The sequence below is a fragment of the Gambusia affinis genome, linkage group LG06, assembly GCF_019740435.1.
Source record: "Gambusia affinis linkage group LG06, SWU_Gaff_1.0, whole genome shotgun sequence".
Taxonomy (NCBI): Eukaryota; Metazoa; Chordata; class Actinopteri; order Cyprinodontiformes; family Poeciliidae; genus Gambusia; species Gambusia affinis.
This window is the reverse complement of record NC_057873.1, coordinates 25,486,842-25,500,018: the sequence shown is the minus strand read 5'-3', so window position 1 is coordinate 25,500,018 and position 13,177 is coordinate 25,486,842. Positions and strand designations below refer to the sequence as shown.

Genomic DNA, 13,177 nt, shown 5'->3' with positions numbered 1-13,177 from the left:
ATATATAATTGGGTATAATTTCGCAAAAGTCCCTCTAGCCCTGAGAAGTAGAAATATGAAAGCTACTTTGTACTTAGTGGCAGATTTTGTTCTAGTTTTGCAAATGAGTAACTGAGTGAGAGTCGCATAGCAAATAATAAACCTGAAACACTTCAATAAAAAAGTAGCTCACAAATTATTAACAAGAAACTTTACACTTTGACGCTTTCAGACGAGACTGCCAACCCCTTCAGGTGGGTCATTTTTTTAAAAGTGTTTTCTGATAGAAATTGAAAATAAAACTAAAAGGAACCATTTTCATTTCATGAGGGATACATGCCAAGTTCAATGAAGAATAATCATTTCGATAAGCACAGAAAAGAATCATACCAATTTCAAGTATCTTCGCTTTCTCTGTACAGCTACATGTCATTAAAACACACACATATAAAGCTACATAACCTCACGCATTTTTTATTTTTACGTCTGGATACAAACAGTTTTCAAAAACCTGATATAATGCTGCGATTTCCTTTATACATATATATATATATGTGTTTATTTTTTTTGCCAAAAAACAAACATGTACTGTGTCAGAAAGGGAAAAGGAACACAAAGCTTTAGAGATGCTGTCCATCATTTGCCACTGTGGAGAGAAAGATTGAGAGGCATTAGCAGAGAGGGGGGGGAGAAATGGGAGAGGAGACAAATCTGACAAAACAGTCCCGTACATGGAAAAAAAAAAAAAAAAGGTAATTTTCATAATCAGATCGACTGTTTGCGGAGGCCACGGTGTGTTAAAAACAATGTAGTACATTTCTATTAAAAAAAAAACAAAACAAAAAAAACCACTAATACAGCACACTTTCATAAACATGAACACTGCGTACAGAGGCTTTCACCATGCTGACGGGAGGAGATGGCAGGAAGAGGAAATGGTCGTTAAAGAGCGAGTCACATGACAGAGAGAACGAAAGCACTGAGGACAACAGATGTAACAGAGAATTTAGTTGGAGAATCGTTGTTATTTTGTTTGGTCGAAAAAGAGAAGTTTAGAGAATGCATGCATGGCATTTTGCACATGGAACAAAACTTTAAAGGGGAATTTCTCCAGTCTGTCTTTCAAGTGCATCCTCTATTGATTCAAGCCTTTTGTTTGTTTGTTTTCTCCCTTTTTGTTTCACTGCAGGGATTGATTTATGCATCCGAACCGTGAGAGACCAAATGCTTTGTTCGGTTCGCAGCGACTCTTCGAGCTCAGCTACGACAGTCTGCGCCGCGGCAGGCTAACTGAGCAAATGTGTCCTGCAGAGTCAGCGTTTTTACCATTAGTTGTTCTTCACTTGAATCCAGCACAGAGGCACAACCCAAAGCGATTCCCCTTTAAAGGAGAGAGTGATTAGAGCCCTCCCCCTGCTGACCCCTCCCCGCTCAGACATGGGTCCGACCCTTACCTATTGCGGCGTAGGGGACCGGGTCACAACAACGCTGCCCAGATAGCTGAGATCAATCAAAAACAAATCAGGTAAGACCCTTACCCTCTACAAAAGCAGCAGCCCTACAAGCTACCCTCCCTCGGCGGCCAGTGGTAGTGAGGGAGCGGGGAGTCTGCCCCGCTGCTTTAGCTCCGCTCTGACCGCGTAGCGTCTAAGTCGGTGAGGTGCGTGTAAGGGGCCTCCAGGTGTGTGCACAGAAAAGAGACGGAAACCTAAAAACTCTGCTTTCTTTTTTGTTTTGTAATCTAAATCTTTCCTCGCAGGTTTCGCATTAGTGTTTCACATTTTGTCACAAACATCAATGGATGTTATTTGCACTTCAAGAGATCAAAACGAAGCGCAAATTGTAACGTGGACGGAGAATGATTCGTGGTTATGGCAACCGCCTGTTCCACACAGCATGATGCTGCCACTACCGTGTTTCACAGATTCTTACACATTGTCTAATAAAAGGAATAGGCATGGCAAACTGCAAATGTATTGACTCCCCCACCCCCTTCAAACTCATAATTATAACAGATTTTATTTATCATGCCCTTTATGTCTTGAGATCACAACGGTCTGACAAAAAACCCCCAAAAAAAACAATTACAGTGGATGAAAATAAATAGATAAAAAACATTAAAACAAATATCTAAGAAAGAGAAGCATTAAGAGCTAAGAAGCAGCCAAGAGGCCTGTGTTAACTCTGGAGGAGCTGCAGAGCTCTACAGCTCAGGTGGGGAAAATCTATTGATTGGACAACTACAAGATGGCCGCTATAAAAATGTGCCAGTTAAGTTACATGGGCAAGAAGAAAGCTGCTGTTGTCTTAAAGAAATAAAGTAACGGAATAATGTGCTATAATCAGATCAGATAAAATATTAAGTTTCTTCTCTACATTCAAAATAGTCAGAAAACAAAAATGACTGAACATATTGTGGAACAATGCGGTGGCAGCATTGTGCTATGGGGATGCTTGTCAGCACAAGGTGGAAAATATTGAAATCATGCGTCATTATCTTCTTACTTCACAAATGTGTGCGTTCGTCTTTCTCCCAATCTCTTACACAAAACCCCAATAAGATGCGTTGCTGTTTGTGGTTGTAAAATGTGAAAAAAATTCTTTTTTGCAAGGCACTTAAATGGGGACGGGGCTTTATCTATCTAAATGTATGTACGAATGGAAAAAAATGTGTTGTACTGCTTCTGTTAAACAACTGCACGCTCAAACGTGTTGACTCATAAAAAATAATATTAGTGGAACCTACAAATACAAACTTTGTAAATGGATTTCTCCAATTCCTGGAAGTTAAATTCGTTGTGCATGAAATTGACTTAAGTAACTGTGGCTTTTATTCTTACTTCTGCAGGAAAAGAACTCAGCTTATCTTGTCAGCTCTTAAGTTTAAACCACTGATTATTGACAAAGCAAGGTCAACTAAGGTTGGCTAACTCAGTGTAACGTGGCTCAACTAAAACCCAAAAACTCCTCTTGATGACAGCAGGTTATTCTTTGAACTCAGATTTTCTGCTTCAGCCTTTTTGAATGCTCACACAATAATGGTTCTAGAAAAAAATACTAACAAAACAAAACAACAACAAAAACAATTTGGTCATCCAGATGCTTCTTTAAGAGAAGAATACTGCTGCTACAATCGGGACAAGATATAAAACTAGCAAAACCTTGTTGCTAGGTCCAATAAGTGAGATGGAACCCAGTTAATTAGGTTGCTGAATAAAGTGCTTAATTTTTCACGCTGTCCAGTGACTGCCTAGTTCCATTTCAATGTCAGAAGTGAAATTGATGTTTTACTTGCACATTATAATGGTAAAGGATTACACATAATCAAAACCAATTTTTATTTTCTCCTAAAATTGGAATACTGCACAAGGGAAATTAAAAGACCGTTTTGTTTTTACAGAAATGCTTACACAATAATGAAAAATACTGCAGTTACCGACACCCACCATCCACAAAGATGATGAGATACGAAAGGTAATTTTTATTTGTTTTTTAGATTTTTTACAAAAGGTAATTGCTAAAGAAGCAGCCGTTAATAAGTTGGAAAAGTTGAGTGGAAGGAAAAAGTGTGGTAGGAAAGGGTGCACAATCTGTAAAGCCACAAGCTTCAAGAGTTTGGGAAGAAATGGGCTCCAGTAGGGGTCAGCACTGAAAGAGCCACCAGAACTTGTACTGACACTGTTGCATTATTTGTGTTGAGCCACTCATGAACATGAAACAGTATCATATCTGAGTTAAGAAGAAAAGGGACTAGATTGTGGCCTGGTAGTGGTCTTCTCTAATCAAAGTATTATTTATTTTCATTAATTTGGTGGTAAAAGTGCTTGAGTTCAGTATTCATACTAAGCTGCAGAAATATAGGTCTGAAATATATTATGGTCTGTACGATGAATCTATATAATGTGTGTATTAAAATAGATTTAATATGTATTTTCATGAAGTGTATAAAAAGAAAAAATAGATAGAATAAAAACTACTGGAGACAAATTGGCTGTATAAAGATGATTTCCTATAGAGGCATTAACAAAAACAACAACTTCTGGACTTGCTAAAGATTGAGAAGACTAAAAGTAATCACAATTTTAACAAAAAATAACTCAAAATCTTTGCTCCATATGCCTAAGTCTGTTGAAAACATGTCATTAAAGTAAAGACAATTTTTCTGCAGAAGGAAGAAAAAAAAATACCTCAAATCACAATAATTTGACTATTATTTAACAATCAATAAAAACATTTTTTAGGACTGGAAATTAATACATAGTAGTGATTAGTAAAATGACATTAAAGTACCTAATTTGCCTTTTTAAAATATGTACTGTCACTAATTATGGAAGCGATTGATCTGTTGGACCCTTAATCATAAATAGTTCATTTTTTGAGGGTCAGTAATTTGGTGTTTCATCAATACTTAAAAAGAAAAACAAAAAAACATTTTAACCACTATTTAAAGTTTCATTTGGATTAGCAATAATGAGGAAAAAAGAATTACCCACAAGTCAAACTGGGTTTTCAAATGTGAAAGTTTCCAACTTAGAGAGCAGTTGCTTTTATAAACTGTTGGTGTGTGCTAAATGCTATTACATGCCTTCTGCATATTAAAGTAAATATGCATCTTTATTATTGCTAAATGGAAACACCACAAGGCAAAAGTGTGGATAAATGCAAAGGATATTTGGAAATAAATAAAAAAGGTGAACAGACGAGGAGAAAAGTCTCCCCTTTTTAAAAAGAATCAACATGGAACTATTCTCTACAGGAATGGATCACCTACCCTGAGGCTGAGATCTGGAGCTGGGAGGGCTCTGAGGGTAGCATCTCCTCCTCTGTCCGTCTCTGGGATGGCCTCTGCCCAAAAACATCCCTGCCCTCTGGAGGGGGGGAGGGGGACTGGGAGGGGTAACTGGCAGCGGTGGAGGCATAGGACATGGGGTAACCGGGGCTGGGCTGCTTGGCGCCCTGGCTCTGAGTGGGCGAAGCGGTCAGGGAGGACCTCCGCGAGAAGCTAACGGTGGCCGAGGGCTGCAGGGCGATCTCGGGCATCTCCAGAGACCGAGAGGTGCGGAGGATGCTGGGGCGCGGGGGGGGCCTCACTAGGATATCTGGGGAACCTGGCTGGGTGCTAAGAGGGCTCTGGGAGAGCGGAGACAGACGGGAGGGTTGGAGCACTAGCGGGGGTAGGCTGGGGTCTGCCCGGCGCCCCGCCCTTGGGCTGAGCCAGGACTGAGGGCTACTACTGGGGGCTGTGCTTGGGCTCCCTGCGCGGGCTGCCGGGTCAGGGTAAGGCAACACTGGTACACCCACACCGTGGGCCGTGTGTCTGAGCTGGCCGAGACTCTGGGCCTGTTGCATAGCTAAACGCCTAACTGGAGGCCCTGGGGGCCTGTCTCTGCCTGGTGGACCCAAAGGGACCTCCAGCTGCAGAAGTCCGGGGCTCGTCGGATCCTTCAGGGATGAAAGGTGCAGGCGGCTAGGCGGGAGAGTATGAGGAGGATATGGGGGTGGGTCAGGGAGGTTCTGGGGATGATGTAAGGGATGGTGAGGTGGGTATATGAACCGCGGGCCCTCTAGACCCAGGAAGGGTAACTCGTGAGCCTGCCAGCTCTCAGGTGAGCGAGGAGGAGGGCTGTGAGTGTGCGACAGAGAATGGCCGGAGGCAGTGTACTGATGGTGTTCCAATCCTTCACTCTCCTCCGGGATGGAGGGGTAACCGAAGGGCCCCTCAGCCGTGCCCGGGGGTGAGGACAGAGCGGAGCTACGCGGGCTGATGTCAGGCATGTAGAATGGTGGTGGAATCCCTGATTCAGCACGGCTGCCTAGATACCCATAGAAAGGGCCCTGGGGAAAGCCCCTGTAGCGGGAGGCCGGGGCCTGCCCTGAGGCATAAGGTGCACTGCCCTCTGCAAAGCTCATACCTTCCATGGGCCTGTGCAGGCGGGGGCTGTAGGTGGGGGGTTGCGTTGACTCCAGACTGGAGGACGTTGGGGACAGCTGGGGCCTCAGCGTGGGCATGATAGGCGGCAGAGGCCCGGGGTCAAAATCATTCTCCTCATCTGACTGCCGGAACTCCGGGTACATGTCGGACTCCTCCGCAAAGGGGAAGCCCTGGATTCGGCGGTGAGGCGGGCTGGTTTCCATGACAAAGCGGCCGTCAGGGCCTCGGCTTATCAGCTCTATAGGCGTGGTGACCTCCGCCTCATGTTTGGACACACTGTATTTCTTGCTGGCTATGGCACGCTTGGTTTTCTTGTAGAAGGAGAGCTCTTTGTCCTTTTCTCTCTGAGGGCTGGGCAGCTTCCTGACGTACAGGCCCGGGCCGTGGGAACCCTCGGACGATAGAGAGCGGGGCCGGGACGGAGGGGAGCTCTCTGGACTTATCTTTCCCGACGATAACCTAAAAGGATGAGAAACGCAGACTGAAGGTGCTGGCTTTATTTAACACGTTGCTAAAGCTCTGAGGGGACTGGGGTTGAAAGAGGTATCTGATGCTGCAAATTAGTCCGCATGATTGCGCTTTCTGAAAGGCATGAGACAAAACAAAGCTGAAGCACTTGATCAAGGCAGCCATAATGAACTACATTACGATAATGACCAGTTTATGGCGGTGGCAGCGTCCTGATAGGGCCACTATGGTGGGATGAGAGGAGAAATAGTAATGCAACCATGGCAGCCGTACCACAGATCCATTGAATCAACATCTTCTTGGTGACGAGACAGAGGCGAATGATGTCTGACCACGCCTTTATTACCCACATTAGACACGGTGTACACAACATTTATTGCACAAGCTCACCAATACCTACAGTGTCCTCAGCACTAATTTGACTTCCTGTTAAAAATGTGAGATTTATTCTCCTTTTAGATCCAAGTTGCCTAATCTTACACAGGAAAAAAAGAAAATTACAACCTTTGAATATGCGTTTTTGATAAGAAAATTAAGGAATACATTCTTACTAAACTGGTGCCACACATGTTGGGACTTTAATAGCTTGTACAAAGCTGCTACAGAAGAAGGCTGATTTTGTGTTCATTGAACCTTTTCTAACCTTTTAAAGTTATCAACAGGGTTTTATTTATATTGTATTTATTATACTGTTTCAAATAGTTCATGATGCCACGTGACATAACAATGTTCCCAGGGCCTTTGAAATATAAAAAGATTAAATTGTTAGGGTTGGCAACATACAGGAAGTGTACATTTGTGAAAGCTCTCATCACATCTTTTGAGTTAATTGTCATCTTTGTCAACAAAGATGACAATGTTCAATAGTTCAGTTACAACTACTTTATAGGATTTATAGGTGTACATAAAGGTGGCAACAATACTTGTGTAAAAAAATGAAGATTTTTTTCCCCACTGCTTTGCTGTACACAAATTAAATACTTACATTTTTCAAAGCTAATTATATTGCAATAAAAGTTATATTTACTTTAACACACATATAACAGAGGTGACTCTCTTTTAGTTGGAAAAAAGATTTGGCAATGCTTCGACACCTAAAACATTGTGCAAAGATCTAAGTTATTCTTTTAATGATGTTAATATTTGTTGTCTTGTAGGGCCATGTGCACAAGAATTCATACTTTTCTTCCACGCAAACATTTTTTTGAACTCGGCAATCAGCAAATGTGTCTATGTTCAAATTATATCTTAGCATATCTATGGTAAGGGTCAACTCCAAATCTATCACTCTTTCTTGAGTCTGGACATCTGGCTACTGTGATCTGTGGATTTTGAAGATTTGTACAGCAAACGTTGGGCAACGTATTGCTTGTGAAGCACTGAACCGTTTAAAAAAACAACGATGGGATAAAAAAAACAACTACCAAAGTAGTCAATGAAATGGTTTTGACGTGGTTCGTCCCATTTTTTAAAACAGAGCATTCCGGGTCTTAGCTCCGTCTCGATTCTTTGAAATTCAGAAATCTTGGAGATCTAATTTAATCTTGAAATCTATTTAGAAATTATGAGTCCATACCCACAGTTCTGTATTGTTCGTGCAACGTGGCTAATGCAATTCCCTCCCTGCATGATGTAAGGGGCTGTACATGCAAATATGCCGGTAAAAATGCTCCACTACAACTAAAAGAAATCACCGTCAAATGATACGTTTCTATGCAATGCTGTAACCATGCAGCCAAGCCAGTGCAGGGCAGCACACTCTGTATTTTTGTGCAGGCAGGCACTCACAGGGGGCTGGCCGGTGGGGGCAAGAAACTGCTCCTGGCTGGCTCGTCCCAGCAGGGCTCTACCCCTGGCAAGGGGGTGAGAGGAGGCCTGCGATGGGAGACAAACAACATGGGCCTGGTTCATTTCTAACTGTGCTCTTTGAAAGAAGGACTAGGTGCAAACTGCCAGACCTGCCTTCACCTTTTCATAAGAAAATATAAGGAAAGGGAAGTGAAACCGATCATTTCTCTTTTTTTGGTCTATGTAAAAGGTAATAAACACTTTGGAAAACAGATTATTTTTCAGAAAGGATCTTGTTTTGAGTTTGAAATGCGGTCATACATGTGCACAAGATTTACAAACTGACAAATACACACATGGAGCCGATACTGTACAAGAAACGAGACCATTAAACACAACAATCATGCACAAAAACAAAAGAAACAAAAAAGCAGACAGCGGTTCGAAGTTTAACGACACAGATGAGGTAGAAGTCAAAACACATACAGCAGCTTGTGCTTAAAATGCTAACTTTGCTGCTTCGCTTCAATTTGCCCATGATTCTGTTGGGGATCGACTCTGTAAATGTTGTTCCACACCATTAAAAGAAACCTTTACGTCATCATGGGCCTCAAGCTCAATTTCCACCGTGTCGTAATCAGAATCGATATTTGAGTGACTTTCAGCTGTATGCCTTGTGCATGCATGGTGAGACAACTGGGTATAAGAGAAGACAAACAGTTGTTGCCACCTCGGCAATGCAGGGGTTGGGGGTGGGGGGGTGGAGGGGGTTGAGATGTCTTTACTTACGGCGACTCAATGCTTTTCCTGAAGTGCGTCACTGACAAGGGAGGATCTGCGAGGACAAACGGGTTTAAGTTCAGCATGGGCTTGGCAGGACAAATTACTTGGAGAGAAAGGGAAAATTAACATTCTATGCTGAAAATAAAGATAAGTGGGTAAGGTATGCATTCAAACAGCTAAAAAGTTTCTTTAAATAACCAGCAGTTGCCTGGAACTTACTCAAATATACAGCTCTGGAAAAAATTAAGAGACCACTTAAAATGATCCCTTTTTCTGATTTGACCTTTTATGGGTATATGTTTGAGTACAATGAACATTATTTTATCCTATGAACTACTGATGACATGTCCCTGAAATTCCAAGCAAAACTTTTGTATTTATTTGCAGAAAATGAGAAATGGTGAAAATAAGAACAAAAAAGATGCTGTGCTTTCAAACCTCAAATACTGCAAAGAAAACAAATGGAATAACCAAGAGGTTTTCAATATGGTTCAGTGCAGTGGGCTCTTATTTTTTTCCAGAGCTGTATTTGGTTGATATTACTGTAGTAATGTTCAAAATTAAAACACAAAAATCAGCTTTATAATCCACCTCGATACAGTGTGTTGAGGATATTTTATTTCCTTACACTTGAGAAATTCAACCGGTTTAACTCTAGACAACAACATCCAAAAATGATTAACCCTCCTACGATCTTAAGAGACGGGGTCATTTGGATGCCACAAGCTTTTTACCCTGTGCGCAGTCCGGGAGCTTATGTAGTGTGTGGTTTTGGGAACTGACAATCTGATGGGTTCTTCTGGTTCTCTCTTTGTCTTTCTCTCATCACGAAGGCAAATGCATGTTGACTTAGTAAAGAGAGACCAACCTGGTTTACGCTTAAGTTTTCGACGGTGTTGTTTATTGACAAAGCAGGCTGCTAAGGTGCTGAACAGCACCGCTGCTGCCAGAAAACAGATAGTCGCCACGACGCCTGCAACCACAGGGCGTGCCAGCCCCTCTTCAGGCAACTCTGCAGCAGGGAAGGGGTCTGCTGAGTCCACCAAGGAGACAGAAAGACGTCAGAAGTGCAGAAAGGTCAAAAAAACGATCGACAACGATTGTTAAAGCACCGCTCTGTAAAAAACCCCTGACCTGTGCTGGACACTCCCACTACGTTGCTGCTCTCGCTGATCAGGTCGTCCATCACCGCCATCACTCGGAACTCGTACCAGGACTCCTGTTGGAGCAATGAAGACAAAGATATATTTGTGTATGTCTCATCTGGGTGGCAGGAACAGACGAGCGCAGCACTGTTTTTATCGTCCAACTCACCTGAACGAGGTCTCTCGCTACCAGCTCGGTCTCGGTGGATGGAATCAAGTCATCGAGAACTTCCCACCTCTCCCCAAGGCGGAACTCCATGATATATCGGTCGATGGGGGACGAGTGGTTGGCTGGGGGGAGCCATGTGAGGAGGACACCGTGCTGCGTGCGATTGGCTGTGAGGCACCGTGGTGGAGTAAGAAGCACCAGAGGTTCAGCGGTACCCAGAGGAGACCCTGTGGGCCACAATGCCAGTTCAGAAAGGGAAAAACTGAGACATGTTGATCTTAAAAACAAGTGAAGAGCAACTAAGGTAAATATTACACCCTTAATATTTAATAAGACTCCAAACTAATGAACACCGATTGCTTAGAAGGTGATTGGACAAAGACGGTTTTAGATTTACTCGTTTATGGCAATCAGAAGACTTTTTTTCCTTCTGGATGCAGCATATCTAACGGGGTAATTCATGTTGTGAACAACCCACCTTTTGAGTTTAAGTGTTCATTGAAAGAAAAAGAATTAAAGTCTGTCTTTTGTCATCTGTAAGGCATTTAAAAAGAAAGTTAGAAGAACAGAAACTTGTTCCAAAATGTCAATAGATGTTGAAGTACATTGGAATCGGACAAAACTCAGCAGATTAAAGCTGTAACCAAATACAGATAGAAAACTGAAAATGGCACACCTCTACTCATAACGTCTCAAAAGGTGCAATCTCAGAAAATAAAGTTTCTCCAGGAAAAAGAAAAATTCATTTCTGCATCTGATTTAAACAAAGTTGTTTAGGAAAACCAGTTTATTCTAAGACAGGAATTCAGCTTTTAGAGATTAGATGGAAAAGAGCTCGAGCACCTTTATAAAGAAATAGTACTAAACCTCAGTTCTTTCATCCCTGGCAAAGAAAGTGATTTAAATAAACTCAAAGAACTAAAATATATATAAATATACATGATTACTTCTATGTTTTGGATTATTGTTATGTTCCAGAGTTCCGGTAACAACCAACATGCCCTCTTCTTCTAATGTTCAAATAACTATTTTAAGTTACTCACCTGATGCTACGTAGGTATGCTAACGGCAAACCAAATGGCATTACATTGAGCTGAATAGCTCTATTCTTCACGCAACAGTTTGTCATAGCTGTTTTATGAAGTATTATAACAACTGCCTTGTGATATAATATATGAAAATATATATTTTTTAAGTTCCAGAAATAATATAAAAATGCAGGTTATTGGATAATCCACTCCAATTAACGTTCATTGTCAGCCATCAAGAGGACGTCATCCGAGTGTGAGAATTAGGTCAGTGCTTTGCAAGCCTCATTTAGCAATTGCTAATTGAAGACAAGCTTTCATAGCAAGCAACATGCAACCAAATGTACATTTACATAAAACAGAGCAGTTCTGTCAGTGTTGAGGCATTACCCAACAGCTGATGAAAAAGCACCTTATCTTGTACTGCTTTTCAAGTCTTCTTCAACACGTGATTTCATTAATGAACACGTGTTTGTTTGAGGTCAAAGTGTTGTTCGTAGTAGTTTTTCACAATTCACAAGCTGTACCTCTGGATGCATCTACCAGATACTAAGCATGCAGCAAAAAAGGCATACAGTTAATTCAGTGGTTGCACTGATTTTGTTTCTTTTTAATCACTGTAATTTTCAGCTGTTCCTGAAGAGTTTTCCTTTCTCCTACGTGTTGACTTGTCAAACAGGTGGAACTAATGAGATTATTTATGGCTCAGGCGTTTGGTGTTTCCGTACACGTAAATGGGACGCTGACATTTTTAATGTAATTAGTTACGCCTGTTCCCTTCCTGCTGTGAGGAGTTAAATTGTTTGTACCCAGTAACATCCAGTTCACAGCTCACGGCATTCAGCGACTGTTCACCTGCAAAAAAACCTTCTTTCTTTGTTCTTTCAATTTTTCTAAAAACATTTGTGGCAAACAAAAAAAAATGGTTTTCAGCCATTTCTAGCTACACTGCAAGGACGCAGAACAGTGAGATTTGTCCAGTATCAGTGATGTCCAGTTCAGATGAATGTGACCTGGACGTTAGGTCGTATTTGAATCGGAGACGTATCGGATATGCAGGTGGCCTGGGTCGCATTCGAAAAGAATCCGACCTGTGCTGTTCAGATTGTCATGAAAAGAGCAGATACAGGTCGCATTACGCAAAAAAACAAAAACTGGAATTGGGTCACTTCAGCCTGCAGTGTGAACGCAGCCTGGGAGACACTCAATTTTATTCAGGGTTATGAGAGCAAAGACAGCTCAACACAAATCATAATAATGTTTTATCATTTAGCCTCCACTTCACAACTGTGAGCTATTTTGTGTTTTCATCTGTGGCATAAAGTAATAATTAAATATATTGAAGTTTGCTTTTCAGAATCCTAAAAAAAATGTGAAAAAGGCGTTTTCGAAATTGTTCAAAAGAGGTAAAGTAAACAGAAAGCAACTTTCCAAGCTAGACATGACAGACATGAGTCAGTGCAACACCTCCCTGTGAACACAGTACTCATAAAAAAAAAAAAATTTGCATTTACAACGATACTTCGGCCTCTCTCTAAGCTCTTCTGCAGACAACTGCACGCCTACACGGTTCCACAATTTCAGCTGTATTTTGTTCGGCAGGATGCCCTGCACCCTGCAACAACGCAATTCTTGTCAGCCAGTGTGATGTAATTTGGCTTTGAAACCCACTACGTCTCATTTCTGAACATAATCTGTGGGACGAGGTAATAAAACAAATCCTGTTCACGGCGACCACACCTCTTGTTGCATAGGATTTAACATTGCAGCACGCCTCCAGAGCCCTTTAGGAGTTCATGCTTTGACAAGCAAGAGCTGCTTTAGAAAGCCAACACATTAAAATCAGGTAGGTCGTTTCTCTGCTTTTGCTAAACTGTGTAAAGTA

General features: G+C 41.8%; 1 protein-coding gene across 5 annotated transcripts in view; it reads right to left on the bottom strand.

The window, feature by feature from the left end:
* Nucleotides 1–13,177, bottom strand: part of igsf9ba (immunoglobulin superfamily, member 9Ba) — a 78,587-nt gene that overhangs the window by 6,283 nt on the left and 59,127 nt on the right. The window contains exons 14-20 of one of the 5 annotated variants that reach the window (XM_044119182.1): nucleotides 10,265–10,491; nucleotides 10,085–10,169; nucleotides 9,819–9,983; nucleotides 8,957–9,002; nucleotides 8,168–8,254; nucleotides 4,751–6,370; nucleotides 1,434–1,479 (exon numbers count right to left, since the gene is read on the bottom strand). In XM_044119182.1, the coding sequence (XP_043975117.1) occupies nucleotides 1,434–1,479; nucleotides 4,751–6,370; nucleotides 8,168–8,254; nucleotides 8,957–9,002; nucleotides 9,819–9,983; nucleotides 10,085–10,169; nucleotides 10,265–10,491 (2,276 nt within the window). The remainder of the gene's footprint in view (nucleotides 1–1,433; nucleotides 1,480–4,750; nucleotides 6,371–8,167; nucleotides 8,255–8,956; nucleotides 9,003–9,818; nucleotides 9,984–10,084; nucleotides 10,170–10,264; nucleotides 10,492–13,177) is intronic. The other 4 variants (XM_044119178.1, XM_044119179.1, XM_044119181.1 and 1 more) reach the window with 4 other exon arrangements.